The sequence below is a fragment of the Camellia sinensis genome, chromosome 3 (assembly GCF_055761805.1).
Source record: "Camellia sinensis isolate YWXY chromosome 3, ASM5576180v1, whole genome shotgun sequence".
Lineage (NCBI taxonomy): Eukaryota > Viridiplantae > Streptophyta > Magnoliopsida > Ericales > Theaceae > Camellia > Camellia sinensis.
This window is the reverse complement of record NC_138963.1, coordinates 158,785,249-158,804,636: the sequence shown is the minus strand read 5'-3', so window position 1 is coordinate 158,804,636 and position 19,388 is coordinate 158,785,249. Positions and strand designations below refer to the sequence as shown.

General features: G+C 42.5%; 1 protein-coding gene across 1 annotated transcript; it reads left to right on the top strand.

Annotated features, from left to right (window-relative positions):
• Nucleotides 1-5,869: 5,869 nt before the first annotated feature.
• On the top strand, nucleotides 5,870-18,624 carry LOC114304567 (uncharacterized). Its single transcript, XM_082918538.1, has 2 exons — nucleotides 5,870-5,950; nucleotides 17,944-18,624. Exons 1-2 carry the CDS (start codon nucleotides 5,870-5,872, stop codon nucleotides 18,622-18,624), a joined length of 762 nt encoding a protein of 253 aa, XP_082774664.1.
• Nucleotides 18,625-19,388: the final 764 nt, after the last annotated feature.

Genomic DNA, 19,388 nt, shown 5'->3' with positions numbered 1-19,388 from the left:
TAAAAATAAATTTAAACTCATAAATAGAGGCTAAAATGTTTTAATCATTTATCATTTTAATAAATTTATCCGTATCATTACTAGTATCAAATGATCATTCCACAAACATAAAACACATACAAAAAGTCTCAAAAAACTTTTATTATCAAAATCAATGGCAATTACATAAAAACAAATTCAAGATTTATAAATGAATAATTCCAGTCAACAGGATTTGTTGATAACTATTCCAAAATTATTTTTATAATTTCAAGGTTAAGAGAGCTAATTTTGTAAATAGTTCTTTCAGAAGACTAATAACATATATTTTATGATTTTTTTGTTAAAAAAAAAAAAGTTAATACTTGTAAAATAGCATACATAAATAAATAGGGACAATTCAAAATAAATAAATAAATTCTTAATTTTTAATTTTGTCATTTTAAATCCCAATCTTTTGATTTATTTTCAAGCTAAACCATTCTCCTATTTTTGTTTAGAAAAACTAACAGAAAAATAGCATTTTAGTCATTAAACTCAATGTATGTATATGAGAGGGTAATTTATGTGAAAATTGGGCCGAGCTAGGAAATGGTCATTATGGCCCACAATACGAAGGGCTGAGTAAAAAGGCCGTAAAGTTACTCCGGTCCGAGAGAAATGTAATGTTACTCCGGTCCGGAAGCGACTTGGAGTTAGGCCGGTTGGAAGACACTTTGAAGTTAGACCGGTCTCAGAGTTAGCCCGGTCATGACGTATTGTGGTTAGACCAGTTAGAACTTTGCTACTCGGTAGCTCGGTCTAACCACGCCATTCTTTGTACATGAGGAACCAAGATAAGGAGTAGTGAAAGGAAGAACCGAACTAAGGATAGTTCGGCCTACTCTGCGGCTCAGCATAACCATGATTACTTCGGTCATATTGGAGTTCGGCCATGGTAAAAACCATCTCACTTGGTTTAAGCAGTGAGGGGGGTGTTGAAGGATAAGTATTATCTTTCAGGAGTATGAATCCTAGTAGGACTCTACATGGAGGAGTAGAAGTCCTACTAGGATTGTGCCACACGAAACCTATAAAAGCTCACAAACATCACCTTTGGAGAGGTAACACAACTTTGCTTTCTGAATACACAGAGCTTTTGTCTATTTGTCAACCTTACTGACTTAGGCATTGGAGAGGTTTCCGGCACACACCCGCCGGCTAGCTCACGTTTGTGTTTTCAGGTGATAAAGCGACGACGTACGGAAGAGCGCAGACTTGATCAACAGGATTATACGAGAAAGTTTATTCCTTTCCCGTACAATTGGCGCCGTCTGTGGGAAGAACAGACAGGACAAAACCTCTTGATCAAGCTTTACCTCTTTAGGATCAATGGCACACATTAACGAATTACCACAGTCTGCCATCGACGGGCAAACACCAGATGGGGGTGCAAGGCGTGAAGGATTACCTTCTATCCCTTACATGGCGGACTTGGAGCCCCAACGACATAACTCCATGAGAGATACTAGGGGGAGGCGGACTCACAGCCCCCATCACTCTCATTCACAAAGTCCTGACAAGCAAAGGCGGAGGATTGATCCTCAAGTTCTGGAGGACCGCGTGAAGGAGCAAGACGAATTAATAAGGAAGATGGCGGCGGACATGGAGACCTTGAAGCGTCAGATGAAGGGAAAATGAGTGACGACAGGAGAGGGGCACAAAAACAAGACGCCCCCTCGCCGCTCAGAAGACCATGGAAGGCAATCCACACCATCACAAGCAGAGAGCAGAAGCCTCAGGACAGGCGATACTCATTCTAGAACCTCCAGAACTTGTTACTCCAGGTCTGAGAGAACGAGATCATTGAGGTCTTACACAGAGGGAAGTACCTACCGACCCTCACACTCGCACCAAACATCATCCAAACAGACGGAGCTGCCCAGATCATCCGATTTGCGGATCATGCTGGAAGAAAAGGGACGATGGAAGGAGGACTCCAGGGCGTGCGACCCTCGCAGAGTTTCTTCCCTTCAACGATTGGCTCCTCGATCGCATGGAAGCGTCGAGGTTGGAATGCCATTACCACACCCTGCCTACGAACCAACGGACAAGGCATTAGCAAGGCTGCAGACCTCGCTGTTCGTTCCTGTAATTGAAAACGCGCCCCTACCTACAGGCTTCCTTCAACCCAAATTCACTACGTACGAGGGGAAAACGGACCCTACATTCACCTAAGCCACTTCTGCCAGGTTATGGCGGTATATCGGCGAAACGAGGCTCTAATGTGCATCCTCTTCCCGTCAAGCCTTGGTGATCTAGGCTTGACTTGGTTTGAAAAACTTCCAGAAGGTAGCATAGCCTCCTGGGCGCAATTGGCAAAGGCGTTTGTCATGAAATTCAGAACAAACACCAAAACCCTGGTGGAGATTGACCAACTACTCTCCATCGACATGGACGAAAAGGAGATGCTAAGATCCTACAATAGTCGATACTGGGAAACATTCAACCAGATTGGGGACTGCCCTACCAATCTCGCCATTGCACAATACAAAAGAGGCCTACCAGTCGGGAATAGACTAAGGGACTCAATCACCATGACACCGCCCCTCACCATGGAAGCCCTGATGGAAAGAGTGCATCAGCACATCAGGGTGGAGGAGGATGGCGCACATGCCAAAGCAAAATCTGGCGCGACCACAGCACCAGAAAAGAAGGCCTCAGCAAAGGTCAACGCGGTAGATCGTCCGAACAGAAACGGGCGTGGCAGACGAGACAACGGAGAGGACCAGGATAAAAGATGGTTGAGGGTCCGCACGGCCATAACCACGGTATTTAAGAAACCGATCTACCGAATTCTAAGTGAAATAAGAGATGAGCCTTTCGTCAGATGGCCAGCCAAACTAGGGGAAGCTCAGAAGGACTATGACGAAAGATCACAGTGCACCTTTCACAAAGAAAAGGGGCACCGCACTGAAAATTGCACGCCATTGAAACAGCACCTGGAGGAGTTGGTGGCAGCAGGTCACCTGGATAAATACATTAAAGGAGGGGCCCAACCAGCCCCCCAGGACCATAACAACCCCAACGGAATGCCAATCGACGCCCCATCTCAAGGCGTTATCAATGTGATACATGGAGTCTTTGAACCTGAGCGTGTATGCGAGCTCAGGGGATCAATCAAAAAGGCTGAACACTTAAGAGAGGTGCTAAGTGCACAACCTGCCATCAAGAAGGGGGAAGACAGAGGCCACAAACGTCATGTCTTTTTCGGATAAAGACTTGGAACGGATATATTGCCCTCACAATGATGCCCTGGTCGTCACTCTCTGAGTCAAGGATTTTGACGTCAAGCGGATTCTGATTGACCAGGGTAGTTCATGTGAAATCATGTACTACGAAACATTTAAACAATTGAAGCTACAAGACAAAGACTTGGTGCCAGCCGTATCTCCCCTAATTGGATTCAACTCCATGCCAGAATGGCCCGTTGGTAAAATAATTCTTCCAGTCAAAGCAGGAAGCTTGGCGAAACAAGTGGAGTTCTGGGTATTGAAGGTTCCCTCCACTTACAACATCATCTTGGGCAGAACATGGCTGCATGCCATGCAATTGGTGGCGTCATCCTACCACCAAGTAATGCGGTTCCCTAACGATACCGGGTAATTGAAGAAGTCTATGGAGATCAGATCATGTCGAAGCAATGCTTCGTCACGGTGAATGGCAGCCGCGCTGCCAAAGGATACGTTCATTCAATGGAAGAACCGGAGAGCAATGAGCTATTCACAGATGTCGGCAAAGTGGCTGATCAGAAAGCAGTGGAGGACTTGGTAGAGGTAAGAATAGATGAAAAAAACCCAGATAAGTTCTTTTTGCTCGGTTCGTCGTTGTCCAGCACTGAGAGATTAGAGGTCTTGGAATTCTTAACCTCTAACATCGAAGTGTTCGCCTGGACGCCCTACGACATGCCAGCCATTGATCCAAACTTCATCTGTCACCAACTCAATGTCCACCCATCCGCCAGACCAGTCATCCAACGCACACGCAGATCAGCACTCCACCATGCCGAGATAGTGGCGGAAGAAGTAGGTAACCTGCTGGAGGCAGGAGCAATTAGAGAAGTGCACTACCCAAGATGGATCTCCAACACAGTCGTAGTGCCAAAGAAGAATGGCAAATGGCGTGTCTGCGTCGACTATAAAACAGTCAATAAGGCATGTCCAAAAGACAGCTTTCCTCTACCACGGACAGATCAATTGGTCGACCTAACGGCGGGGCACAACCGACTTAGCTTTCTGGATGCATATAGAGGCTATCACCAAATCGCCATGCATAAACCAGACCAGGAGGTCACATCCTTTACAACTGCAAGAGGACTGTACTGTTGCAAGGTCATGCCCTTTGGCCTAAAGAACGCAGGGGCGACATTCCAACGGATGGTCACCAAGATGTTTGAACCATTGTTAGGTAGAACAATGGAGGCTTACATCGATAACATGGTGGTCAAGAGCAAGGATGAGAGTGACCATCTCAAGGACCTAGGCGAGATCCTAAAGAAGCACAAGTTGCGCCTCAATGCGTCCAAGTGTGCATTCGGAGTAGGATCTGGCAAATTCCTGGGTTTCCTGGTAACCAACCGAGGTATAGAGGCAGACCCCTCCCAAATCAAAGCAATCCAAGATCTGGAGAGGCCTAACTCGGTGAAAGAAGTACAACATCTCACCGGCATGGCGGCTGCACTCAACCGATTCATCAGCCGCTCGTCAGATAGACTACGACCATTTTTTCAAGCATTAAAAGTCAAGTTCGAGTGGGATGAAGAATGCGACCGGGCTCTGGAAAGCTTGAAGGAATATATGTCTTCCCCACCACTACTTGTTACCCCAGTACCTGGAGAATAACTTTTCTTGTACCTGGCAGTCTTTCAGCACGCAATTAGCGCAGTGTTGGTTCGTGCAGAAGGAATCCAACATCTGCCCATCTTTTATGTTAGCAAGACAAGGTACTTGCCACTGGAAAAATTAGCATTGGCCTTAATGATGGCCTCCAGGAAATTGACACACAACTTTCACGCTCACACCATAGTCGTCCTCATAGCTTTTCCACTAAAAGCTTTGTTTGAGAGGGTGAACTTTTCTGGGCGAATCTTGAAGTGGGCAGTAGAGTTGGGACAATTCGACATCAAGTTCTAACCCAGAACCGCAGTAAAGGCCCAATCTTTGGCAGACTTCGTTGCAGAGTTCACTCCTGGAAGTCATCATATCTGCCCAGTCGACCTAACTGACACAACCGAACTAGGGATGAAAGTTGACGCCGGAATAACGCAACCCCTAGCAGAAGGTGCTCAGTCAGACTCCAAGGCAGACCAGACTAAAGACAGCAAGGAAGAAGCAAACCAAGCTACACCAAACCAAGACTCACCAACAAAAAAATACTTGGTGCAATCAGATAACGAGGGGCAGACAGCAAGCATGGACCTTAACCCCACGACATCGTCTGACCCTTCCACTTGCTGAAAGTTGTTCGTTAGAGAGATGTGAAAGCTCTTTGTGGATGGAGCATCCAACCGACATGGTGCAGGACTTGGCATAGTCCTCATCTCACCAGATGGCTTGGTTGTGAGCAAACAATCAACCTTGGCTTCCCAGCATCAAACAACGAAGCAGAGTACGAAGCACTCATTGTAGGACTCAAGACAGCATCCTACATGAAGGCCGCCGAACTAATGGTCTACAGCGACTCACAGCTGGTGGTAAACCAAATTTCTAGCGACTATGAAGTAAAGGATGATAGGATGGCCAAGTACTAAGAATTGGTTAGAATACAGATCAAGAAATTTGAAGTAGTGAGGATAGAATAGATTGGCAGGGAGGAAAACAGCAGAGCAGACAAACTAGCAGGCTTCGCTTCAATGGCAGATACTTCCATCCCTCATTCGTTGCTCATCGACTTCTTACCAAGACCAAGCATTGAAGACCTCAAAGCAAAAGAGGTATGTTGCGCTGAATTAGGCCCCTCATGGATGAATCCCATTATACTGTTCTTAAAAGATGGCATCTCACTAGAAGAAAAGAAAGAAGCCAACAAAATACGAGCAAAGTCGCAGCGATTTTGGCTCTTTCCATCCATGGCATTGTACAAAAAATCGTTCTCAGGACCCTATCTAAAGTGTGTTCAGCCCAGCAAGGTGGAAGCATTCTTGTTCGAAATACATGAAGGGGTGTGCGGAAGCCACTAAGGAGGAAGGTCGTTAGCTTACAGAGCCATTTCACAAGGATACTGGTGGCCATACATGCAAGCTGACTCAGAGAAGTATGTGAAGAAGTGCGAGAAATGTCAGAAGTTTGCACATCAAATACATCAGCCGGCCAGAGAACTCCTACCATTGACCAGCCCATGGCCCTTTGCAATGTGGGGCTTGGACATAGTAGGACCACTTCCAACGGCACCCGGAAACAGAAAGTTCTTTCTCGCAGCAACAGACTACTTCACAAAGTGGGTGGAAGCAGAAGCATTGGCATCAATCAAGGAAAAAGATGTGAAGAAGTTCGTCTGGAAAAATATCATTACTAGATTCGGTATACCTAAAGCCCTCATATTAGACAACGGCACCCAGTTTGATGGCAAAATCTTTAGAAGCTTTTGTGAAGAATACAAGATAGAGTTCTACAATTCTACATCAGCATATCCTCAAGCAAATGGCTAAGTAGAAGCATCAAACAAGGTTGTCTTGGATGGACTGAAGAAAGGTTAGAGAAGGCAAAAGGCAAGTGGGTGGAAGAACTTCCTCATGTTTTATGGGCTTACCGCACCACACCTTGACGATCAACAGGAGAAACACCATTCTCCTTAGCCTACGGAATGGAAGCAGTAATCCCACTGGAAGTTGGCCTCCCACAATTCGAAGCGAAAATTTTGATCCCGACTTGAATGGAGAAGCCATAGCATTAGAGCTTGACCTCGCCGAAAAAAGAAGAGAAAGAGCACTAGTCCACATTGCCTCATATCAACAAGAGTTGTCCAGGAAATACAACAAAACAGTACATCCAAGGCAATTCAAGATCGGAGATTGGGTGCTGCGCAAAGTGATGGGAAACACCCTGGTGCTAGGAGATGGCAAGCTAGGGCCTGATTGGGAAGGTCCTTACAAAGTGGTTGGGTTAGCAGGCAAAGGGGCATACCACATAGAAGACAAGAACGACAAACCAATCCCTAGGCCATGGAACACTGCCAATCTCAAGTTATTTTATTTTTAGCTTTCCTCCTTTAAATATGTGTAATTTTTTCTTTCCTCAATAAAACAAATCGATTCTTTTCAGTATAAGTTGTTCTTTGTAAAAGTTAGTTTTAGCGAAGTTAGGTACAAACCAAACATTTTATTCTAAGCTGGCTGGAAAAACTAACTTAGAGGTTGGCTGGATTAAACCAACACCCCTCCTAAGCCCAGGATAAGGATCCAGGCTGCAGGACGTTTGGTCGGAATAACCAAACATTTTATTCTAAGTTAGCTGGAAACACTAACTTAGAGGTTGGCTGGATTAAACCAACACCCCTCCTAAGCCCAGGATAAGGATCCAAGCTGCAGGACGTTTGGTCGGAATAACCAAACATTTTATTCTAAGTTAGCTGGAAAAACTAACTTAGAGGTTGGCTGAATTAAACCAACACCCCTCCTAAGCCCAGGATAAGGATCCAGGCTGCAGGACGTTTGGTCGGAATAACCAAACATTATATTCTAAGTTGGCTGGAAAAACTAACTTAGAGGTTGGCTGGATTAAACCAACACCCCTCCTAAGCCCAGGATAAGGATCCAGGCTGCAGGACGTTTGGTTGGAATAACCAAACATTCTATTCTAAGTTAGCTAGAAAAACTAACTTAGAGGTTGACTGGATTAAACCAACACCCCTCCTGAGCCCAGGATAAGGATCCAGGCTGCAGGACGTTTGGTCGGAATAACCAAACATTCTATTCTAAGTTGGCTGGAAAAACTAACTTAGAGGTTGGCTGGATTAAACCAACACCCCTCCTAAGCCTAGGATAAGGATCCAGGCTACAGGACGTTTGGTCGGAATAACCAAACATTATATTCTAAATTGGCTGGAAAAACTAACTTAGAGGTTGGCTGGATTAAACCAACACCCCTCCTAAGCCCAGGACAAGGATCCAGGCTGCAGGACGTTTGGTCGGAATAACCAAAATTTTTTTCTAAGTTGGCTGGAAAAACTAACTTAAGGGTTGGCTGGATTAAACCAACTCTTATTACTCTTCAGCCGAAGTAAGGGTATGGCTGAAGAGTGGTTGGCTGGATTAAACCAACTCTTGTTACTCGTCAGCCGAAGTAAGGGTATGGCTGAAGAGTGGTTGGCTGGATTAAACCAACTCTTAGTACTCTTTAGCCGAAGACATCGGCTAAAAAAGTGGTTGGTTGGATTAAACTCTTATTACTCTTCAGCCGGAGTAAGGATATAGGCTGAAGAAAGGTTGACTGGATTAAACCACTCTTGGTACTCTTCAGCCGAAGTACTTATTTCGGCTAAAGAGTGGTTGGCTAGTAAACTCAGTCAAATTGCTCAGCTAAAACCAGAATAAAGTATCTCGGCCACACTACTATTAGAAAGCAAGCTCAAATAGGAATTTAAACCGAGATAACAGTTGGAAGTGAAAAGATCAAGTCATTACAAGTACAAACATGCAGATCAACCGAAGTAAGAGTTCAAAACAAGAAAATTTTCATTCATCAAAAAGCAAATACAAAGGAGGGGCCGCAGCCCGATTACAAATCCAAAACAAAAGGCAAAAGAAAAATATAGGAATCAGTTGAACAAATCATCTATCTCGGCGTCCAGATCGGCATCACCATCATCCCAAAGCGCGGTCTCTGGTTGGAGCTCGGTCTCGATCGCAAGTATGGTCTCGGTCGGAAGCACGATCTCGGTTGGTTGCTCAGTGATCAGGTCTTCCACCGTGTGCTCTGCCCGAGCTTATTGATTTGTTGGAACATTGCCGACTGAGGTATCAGTTGGCTCTTCTTCATCATCGTCAGAACTCTCAAGGAACTGCTGCTGAACGGATGCAACATACTGAGTTAGTGAGGCCGGAATAAAATACTGCGGAGCATTGTAGACCTCGGTTTCGGACCCATAGCCAAGCTGCTCCACAGCACTTGAAAAATAAGTCCTTTGCTGCCTCGCATTGTTGAATATAAGTAGCCTCGCCTTCTTTGTAGCCCTTTTTCTCGGCGTCATCAGCTTTCTTCTTCAATTCTTTTATTTCGATATCTTTGGTACTTTCAAGCTTTGCGAGCTCCCACAAATGCTTGCCTTTCATTTCGGTTAGAGCTCTTTGTTTGTCAGAATTAGCCGAGGTAACCAATCCGTTTAAGCGAGTTACCTCGGCCTCTAACTCGGCCATCTTTGCGTGTGATTGTTTGAGCTCGGTGGTCTTGGCTTCAGCTTCTGCCATGGCCTCCCTTGTAGTTCTCCTGAGCTCCAACACTCGCTTGTGTGCGATGTTATTTTTCTAAATGGCCTGCAATAGTGTAGAAACTTTCTTTTTTAACCGAACTAAAAGATGGAAAAAATGATAAAGATGAAAAAGCAAAGAAGAGAATTGCCTAAAAGGATCATGGACTTTGTTGACGATCGGATGGCCTTCAACTCGGTGTTCAATTGATTGTGGTGCTCCATGTCTTTTGGAAGGCACACACTTTTGGCAAGATTGAAAGCCAGTGTGTGATCCTTCTCAGCAACCACCGAGTCGGTATCTTGGATATCTCGGTTCTGAAACGTGAGCTTGGGAACCCACTTGGAGGTAGATCGGTCAAATGGCACCGGTTGAGGGTTTTGTGGGGGGCTCGGCGGAAGGATGGTTTTATCCTCATCTACTAAGCGTGGCTCGGTTTGGTTAGTCCGGGCACGCTTCTTTGATCGAGATGAAGAAGGTTGTTGCGTTGGCAGCGCCACTACGGTCTCTTGGGTTTGGCTCGGTGGTGGTACTTCGGGTCTGTTGGTTTCAGTCAAGAGGGTCCTGACTCTATTTCTCTTGGCCATTTCTTGTTCGGCTGTGAGAGGGACTAAGATAATTTGGGGTAAAGTTGGGTCCGGTTCGGGGTCCTCCTCTAGTAGAAAGTCGGTCACTCTCGCTTTTCGGCGGCCGCTGTATCTGTATGTCGGTTCAAAATTTAACAGCTTGGCCCAACTCCGTTCTGGATGCCGTAGTGCGGTGGGAAGAATGCCTAGATTGGGGTAGCTGTAAAGTGATTGAAGATGGGCTGAATCTGCATAAAGAAGGCAAACTGTTAATCCGGTTCAGGAGCATGTAATCGAAATAAAGTAAAGCATACCAAAAATCGAAGTAAATTATACCAGGTTCTCCTTTATTCCAGTTTATACTTCGGCCAAGGATCCGGGCTTGCTGGTCTTCAAAATTGCCAGACACCCAGAAAAAGTCATCATCGTTCAAGTCCTTATCCAGCGTATCTTTTATTATTTTTTCTCTGCAACGGCGTATCCTAAGGTAGTAGACCCAGCCGTCATCTTTGGAGCCAATGGAATATTGGTGGAATATTTCGGCTAGACCGAGGTTAAGACCGGCTCGGCGGTTTAGTTCGGCTATACCCATTATTATACGGTAAGAATTGGTGGAAAGCTGAGTTGGGCATATTCTGGTTTGTCTTAAAAATTCACAAATCAAGGGTCGAACGGGGAATCTTAGTCCGGTTTCTATTATTGATAGAAGGATGAAAGGTACGTAGCCATGTTTTCCCCAAGGAAGGGTATCTTGTTTGGCCAGAATAAGCTGGACGTCGTCAGGGATGTTGTAATCCCTTCGGAATTCGGCCAGGCCACCAGGGGTTTCTACCAAAAACCTATACTTCCCCATTTATGTTTTTAAGTTATGTATAACTTAGTTCGGTCGCAAAATTGTGCTCAGTAGCTCGGTTGGGCGTGCAGTGGACTGCCTGGGCAACCTAAGTCTGCAAAGTGGAAAACAAAGGGGTTAAGCACAGGTCATTGGACCATGCTACGAAATAAAAGCAAGGATAGGAGTCCTACTTCGGGTGTGTGGGATGCTATAGCTTCTATCTCGGTTTTAACAAGATGCTTAGTAGCTTGGATTAAGTAGGCGGTTCGATAGCTCGGTCTTGGCAAAGCGATTCGTTATCTCGGTTAAAGAGAAGGCTCGAGCAGATCGGTTAAGCCTCTAGGGGCAGCTTTCTGAGTTCAGTCTAAAAACTTAGAAAGCTGGCTTAGCCCCAAAGACCTAGCTTGGTCGAAAGATAAGGTTTCAGTATGCTACGTTCGGACTTAGTTCAGTTCGTTTACCTCGGCTAAGGACTATCAAGAGATGGTTTTGACTTACTGAAACTACTGGTACCAACATGGAGTGCTAGTTCGGTTAAGGTCTGATAGGACATTGACTACAAACTACTTTTTAGTTCGGTTATATGGTAATTGTGGATCAAACATTGTTTTATAGATTGTTTCATAAAGTTCATAAGGATCTTATGAAGTTTTTCCTAGAAAATGCAAGGTAAAGCAGGAAAATGTGTTTTGCAAAAACACAAACAATATGCTATGAATCAGAACAAAGACGAAAACAAACAAAAAGATAACAGATTTGTGTTACTTACCAAGATAAGAGGAAGGAAAGGGAAGTAGAAAGCAGCCACAGACACGAGCTTCACAGTTGCAAAGTTGGAAGAACAATGGAGGCTCGAAGAGAGAGAGAAGGAAATGAATAGTGGTGTGAGTGATTCAAAAGAGAGTGAAAGAGTTTGTTTTGTGAAAAGAGAAGGGACAAAGGCGGGAACTGTTCACAAAAAACACGAGGTACGAAGACGGCGGGACAGCTGCCTTCAGCCAATGAGAGCATGCCACGTGTCCTTGGGATAAGAAGCGATTCAGTTGCTGTGATTGAAGAGACGTTTTGACCTGACAAGCAGAGCCCGGTGTGAAATTAGCTCGGCTGGAAAGGCTTAAGAGTTTTAGCTCGGCTGGAAAGGCTAAAGGGTTTTTAGCTCGACTGGAAAGGCTTAAAACTTTAGCTCGGCTGATAGACAGGTAATCCCTATCATACTACGCAGATGGAATTAAGGGGCAATTGAGAGGGTAATTTATGTGAAAATTGGGCCGAGCTGGGAAATGGTCATTATGGCCCACAATACGAAGGGCTGAGTAAAAAGGCCGTAAAGTTACTCCGGCCCGAGAGAGGTACAAAGTTACTCCGGCCCGAGAGAAATGTAATGTTACTCCGGTCCGGAAGTGACTTGGAGTTAGGCCGGTTGGAAGACGCTTTGAAGTTAGACCGGTCTCAAAGTTAGCCCGGTCATGACGTATTATGGTTAGACCGGTTAGAACTTTGTTACTCGGTAGCTCGGTCTAACCACACCATTCTTTGTACATGAGGAACCAAGATAAGGAGTAGTGAAAGGAAGAACCGAACTAAGGATAGTTCGGCCTGCTCTGCGGCTCAGCATAACCATGATTACTTCGGTCATATTGGAGTTCGGCCATGGTAAAAACAATCTCACTTGGTTTAAGCAGTGAGGGGGGTGTTGAAGGATAAGCATTATCTTTCAGGAGTATGAATCCTAGGAGGACTCTGCATGGAGGAGTAGAAGTCCTACTAGGATTGTGCCACACGAAACCTATAAAAGCTCACAAACATCACCTTTGGAGAGGTAACACAACTTTGCTTTCTGAATACACAGAGCTTTTGTCTATTTGTCAAGCTTACTGACTTAGGCATCGGAGAGGTTTCCGGCACACACCCGTCGGCTAGCTCACGTTTGTGTTTTCAGGTGATAAAGCGACGACGTACGGAGGAGCGCAGACTTGATCAACAGGATTATACGAGAAGGTTTGTTCCTTTCCCGTACAGTATATATAAAATGTCTAAAATATCTTTTTCATTGAGTTCAATGAGTAAAATACTATTTTTTTCGTTGATTTTACTAAATGAAAATAGGTAAATGGTTTAGATTGAAAACAAATAAAAAATTTAGGATTTAACTTGACAAAATAAAAAACTTAGGGTTTAATTTGTTATGAGGGTCAAATCTTAGGGGTTTATTTTATTTTTATTATTATTTTTTTTCCAAATAAATATGTATGTAAATGTTGTGCTTACATACGTGTACAATTTGTGGGATCAATTTTAGGGGGAGTTACGGGCCGGTCCTTTGGTGTAACAATCTGTAATGGGTGACCGCTCGAGCAGTGAAAAGTTCGCTCGAGTGTAGAGATGAGACTTCTAGTATTTTCACTGTAGCTCTGGAAATTTTTCGACACCTTGCATTTACCGCTTGAGTGGTGAAAAGTTCGCTCAAGCGGTCTCTTTGATTTGAACACTTCGCTCACGCAGTAGAAAGTTTGCTCGAGCAGTCTATTCGAGACAGCACACTTAAAAGTCGATCCAAACAATTTTTCTCTCACTTTTTCCATATCTCCTCTCTCTCACCCATTTTTGAAACCCTAGTCCCTAAACACTTGCTTGATTTCTACCAAGATCCACCTTAGATATTCAAAGAGGATTGGAGAACAAGCGTAGATCAAAAGTCCTACCAATTGTTTTCTCATTTCTTGAAGTTTGAAGCTGGGTATTCATCTTTGACCTTCAATTTTGAGGTAGGAGTACTTTTAACTCCTTATATCTTTGATTTGGGATACGTATGTGGTATTTTTATTATATTAACCTAGATATTTAGGAGTATGAAGAGTGGTGTGTTATTTAATGCGTTTGATAAGCAAGGGTCATCTCTTGTGTAATACTTGAAAAGTTTATGTTTGGTGTTGAAGATTATGTTATGGGTGATGAGAATTGACCTTTAAATACTTTGAAAGAGAAAAACCCCAATTTTCTTAAAACCCTGGCTTTCAAATTTGCTCACTAAAGTGGAATTGTTTCAATTGACCTTCCAATCTTGAAATTGGATGTATTGACTTGATTATTATGTTGAGACATGAATTATTGGAAAACTTCTATCCCTAAATCTTGAGATGGTGATGGATGTAACTTGAGAAATTCCTTAATTGGAAATGTTAAAATGTTGGATTGTTGTGAATGGAAATCACCTTAGGGAGATTGAGATTTGTAAACTCATGCATCATATACATTCATAAATTATACCTGTGACTTGGAATCATTGAAGTTTGGGACATGTGCAAGGGGTTAAATATTGTATGAATTCGGGTTATGAGTCGGGTCTTGGTACGAGTTGTGTATTGTACATTGGTACCCGCGCGTGGAGTCAAGGTGCCCAATTGCTCTGTTTTGTGCATATCGCCGGACGAATGTGGGAAAGATTTTAGGGTGTTCACAAGCCTGTCGTTTTTAAAGTCGGCAAATGTAGACGAATGAGGTATTGGGTGCCCAACGGCCCATTGTTTTTAGAGTCGGCAAATGTGGGAGTGTATTTTTATATACTTATATGTATATATTCTGTACTTAAAATGTATGGCTCTTGTATCTGGACATCATAGTGTATTATACTCCGTGATTTTTAAAAGAAATAACTTTGTTATGAAAAATGTTAATTTGATCTTCATGGTTTTATAAAGGAACGGATATGGGTTTTCTCATCTATTACATTGCATGATCATATATTTCTCAATTAATTATATAATTTGTTAATGGTATTTTATACTGGGCAGTTACTCACCCCAAAACTAACAACCTTTTAGGAAATGATGTGGGTGCGCTATCGAAGTGATTGATATTGAGAAGTAATTGTGGATGGGAGTGCGGAGGCTCCTTTTTGTGTTATGTAATAAAGTAGTGGGCTACTTTTTGTGTGTGGAGTTAGAACTTCATCTTTTGTGTACTCCAAGAGAATCCTTGACAAGATGTAAGCCTTTAGGACATTTTGTTTGTATCATCTCTTACATTTTGAACTATTCATTTTCATGAGTACATGTTTAAACAATGATGTAATCACACGAATAGTTCAAAGGAGAAGAGATGACTTAATATATGTATCAGATTATTTAATGCTTTGAATTATCGTCATTGGTTATAATATACTTCTATTAGTATTATGAATGGTAATGAACTATGGGGGTGTGACAAATGGACAGGACTTAATCCCCACGAGGTCCTGACTCAAAATAATTTGGCCTATCTTCCATTTTCCCTTTCACATTCAGTTGAGTAATTTTACCCTAAACCCTAAGCACAACCCTATCTTTCTCTCTCCCTCTTTCTTTTTAATATTTCTCTCACTGACACACTATCGCCTCCTCTTCGCTTGACATCTCTGTTGCTTGGTTCAACCACAGTCCTCTTCCATCGTTGTCAACACTATTCACCTCAACCACTGTCGTCGTCGTCCTCCTCTCTCGCTGTTGCTGCTGCTCGCCTAACACCACCGTCTTCCTCCTTCGTTGTCATCATCGTTGCTCCTCCTTCATTATTCATCTACTATCTTTAACGCTGCAATCCTTTATTATTGATCTACCATCTTTGACATCACTGCTGCCACCATCCTCTTTCATTATTGATCTATTGTCTTCAATGTTGAACTTTACCAATGGCTTCAAATCTATGTGTTTTCAATGTCGATTTGCTATCTTCGGTGCTAATCTGGTACTGTAGATAGTTATCGATGAGATCAAGACTCTCTATATAGTGTGTTGGTGAAGATTTGCATTTATAAAATTTGTGTAACTGATTTGATAAGTTTGTTACTTAATTCAATGATAAATTTATGACTCAATAATTTATGAATGATAAATTTATTAGATTATAAGTTTGTAGGTGTGAGTGTGGGTATTTTTATCAAATAGTGGGTTGAAACAACACATCAAAATGAATAACTTTATGAATGCTTTATGATAGAATGTGGTGATGCCTCTCTCTCTCTCTAAAATCAAATCTGTCATTTGTAAAAAATTTAACAAATTCAACAGTGATAATTTTATCACTGCAATACCGGCTGAGATTTGTTGCATAATAAATATATCACTGAATCTGACTTTTGATTCTTTGTCTTGAATTGTGAATTTGAAAAATGATAAAAATTATTCTCTTGTAATGGCTCCTTATCTCTGTCATTCATTTTCTTTATCATTTTTCTTATCTTTTTCTTTTGTTGCCAATGGATCTGAGGAGGTAGTGGCAGTAGTAATGTGTTGAAAATGAAAAATGGCCAAAAAGATATTGTTGGAGGTCGGAGGTAGTTGTTGAAGGTCGATAATGGTCGTTAGAGGTCAGTAGTAATTGCTAGCAGTCGAAAGTGGTGGTTGGTGGCTAAATCGCGGTTTGCAATTTGGAGTTCAAAAATGAAATGGAAAACTAGAAACCAAAAAGAAAAGAAAAGAAAAAGGCATAAAAATGAGAAGAAAAAAGACTTACAACAGGATTTATTAATACATAAAAATGTAAGTCAGGATCTAATAAGTAATAATTCCAAATAGAGGGATCGGATGACCCTTAATTTTTAAGCACTCATCCCTATGTAGTTTGAACTTGGTAACACTTCAATCTACCAAGCCCGATCCACAATTATAATTGGACTTGAAATTTATGCAGCTTGGCCCAACAGGTTATATTATGACACCAAGACTTATAAATCATGTTGGGCTTGGACAGGCTTTACGGGCCATGACCCCCTACTCTTACAAACAAAAATTCCTATTAAGTAGGGAAATGTTTTGGTATGCAATGCACATTGTATATAATCGTGTATAAAATTACGTAAATTTTCATGATTATCTGAATTTGTATTCAATTTATACATTTTTATGAAATTACTTATATAAGTTCGTGAAAACTTATGTAATTTTGTGTAGGGTTACATACGGAATGAACTGCACATCGAAAAAAATTTCTTCAATATATATCATGAAGGGCAGATTGTGACATTGAAAAATAATTCATCTCTCTATTTCCATCCCCAATGATGTGTCTGAGACCCACGTGAAGGCACCCACGCTCCTCTCTCTCTCTCTCTCTCTCTCTCTCTCTCTCTCTCTCTTTCTCTCTCTCTCTGTCTCTCTCCTTTCTATCCAAATCAAACTCTTCTCTCTCTCTCTCTCTATCTTCTCTCTTCCTAACCATGCTCTCTTTCCTCGGTCTCCGACAAGATCCGACCTCCTCTCTTCTCTCTCTCATCTCTCACGATGATGACTACCGGCAATGACATCTAGCCACCAATCTCCTCTCGCAACTTGCCTTCCTCTCTCCTCTTGCAACCACCGACTACCATCGACGATGACGGAGATTTAGAAATTATTGTATACATTTTGTTCTGTGGTACGAGGGCCCTTGTTTCAACTTGTATGGTTAGTGCGCCTTTATGAATTGAGTGTTCAATTGGAATGGAATTTTTACTGACTCTTGAATGAGAAGATTTTGGCTTGAAATAGAACAAAGGTTATTGCAGTGGCATTAAACAATGGTGTATGTTAAAAAGTAAGACTTGTGTAGAAAATTATCAAAAGATTATCACAACTTAAGCATCAGCCATCACATGACTGCATATAGCTAATTGCATCCCATGCCATGCTTAATAAAAAATTTAGGGCAAATTACAAAAAAAAAAAATTAAAATTAAAAAAAAAAAATCCAAAGTTTGACCCTATTAACAAATCAAACCCTGAAATTTTAATTTTTTCAATTTAATCATATGTGCATATACCGTGTTAGAATATAATATGTAAAGTGTTTAATAATTATGTTTTCTTCTTTCGGCTCTTTTGGCCCCTTTGTAACACTCTCCCCTCTATAAAAGGAGAGGTACCTTCACATTATATTGATAGCATCAATAACATCAATATATATACATTAATTGTAACATGGTATCAGAGCTATAAGATTTAGGCCTATATTTCTTTCTCACCGGCGGGCAGCCGGTCGGCACCTTTGCCTTCACTGCCCGCTGGAGTTTTCTAAACATAGCTGCGAGTATTCCTTCTTTCGACGAAAGGGAATTGTCATCAACTGCTTATCATGATCTTGGACAACATGCTATCTTTGCTGAGCAGACGACTGTATCATCTGCTACTCATCCTTGCCCATATATCGCTTACTTAGGACCAATTCACCCCTCATCAAATTCTGGTGGAAGCGTGTCAGATGGTTCTAATTTCAATAATCACTGGAATGGGCCAGCTGTTCCTAGTGAGTTGCCTGCTTCTTATGCTTTTCCTCCCATGGACGTCCAATATCACAGTTGGGAGCACCATTCCTCTCCCTTCCCAACATCGAGCAGTCGTGTTGGCGGTGTTGATCAGCCCTCAGTTCCATCTGTGACTCACAGGGCAGCTAGGCCGAATTCAGATATACCAAGATCGGGATCTTTTATGCATCCATTTGTCATGAGTCACAATTCTGCTGCCAGAGCAGGGAGCTCGATACCATCATCAATGATTCCTCCTCACCCTGGCAGAGTTGCTCATGCCCGTGACCGTGTCCAAGCTCACCAGGCATACTTTCAACAACCGAGCAATTCACCAGCTATATCAGCTCCTGTCTCACGGAGATCTAGCAATCATCGGGGCATGGCCCAAGTAGGGCCTGTTGCCGCCTCATCTTCAGATCAAACAGGCGCGAAAGAGAGCTCGGACATTGTCATATTGGATGATAGCTTCCCTTCTGTCACCACGGTCTTGTGTTGGGGTAGATGTGTTTATAACAACATCCAGAAAAAAAAATTCATCCAGTAGCAATCTGGATCTTCCTGAGCTTCACAGTGATCATCTACAACAAGTACATCCTGGATCGCAAGCTCTACAACTGGCCTCTCCCCGCGATGGCGATTTGGTTCGCTGGAATGGTCAACTATTTGTTGATAACCCCGAATCGACCACCACCGCCGTCACACAGCACCCATCGCCGCGCCTTCATCTCCAACATCTCTGAGATCGGCAGCGTGCTCGATCCAGTAGCTTTTTTGCCTCTCACTTCTTCTCCATGACCAGCCATGGTTGACTCTTCTCCTCTCACTTCTTCTTCTTCTTTTTCTTTTATCTATTTCTTTTAATTTTTTATTCTCTTTTTATTCACACCATTCTACTATATTATCATACGCCACACCCACTCCATTTGTTTATTTATTTATTTATTTTTTTTTTCCTTTCCCACCACCCAGCACATCTCCATAGACACTCATCACACGCATGCACATGGCAGACACCACTCAATACACCCACACATTACACACGGCATGTGAGCCACCGACTGGTCCCTTTAATCAATACCCTCCTGTTTTCCACTGGCCGTGTCCCCCTTTTGCACTCCACTTTCTTTCTTTTATTTTCTTTATTTATTTATTTATTTATTTTTTCATTACAAAAAAAAAAAAAAAAAACACAACACAGAGGAAGAAGACGAACTGCACACCAACTTATTTTATTCATGTCGGGGCTCACCCCGATCACCATTTTACACCAAAAAAAAAAAAAAAAACAACAACAACAACAACAAACCC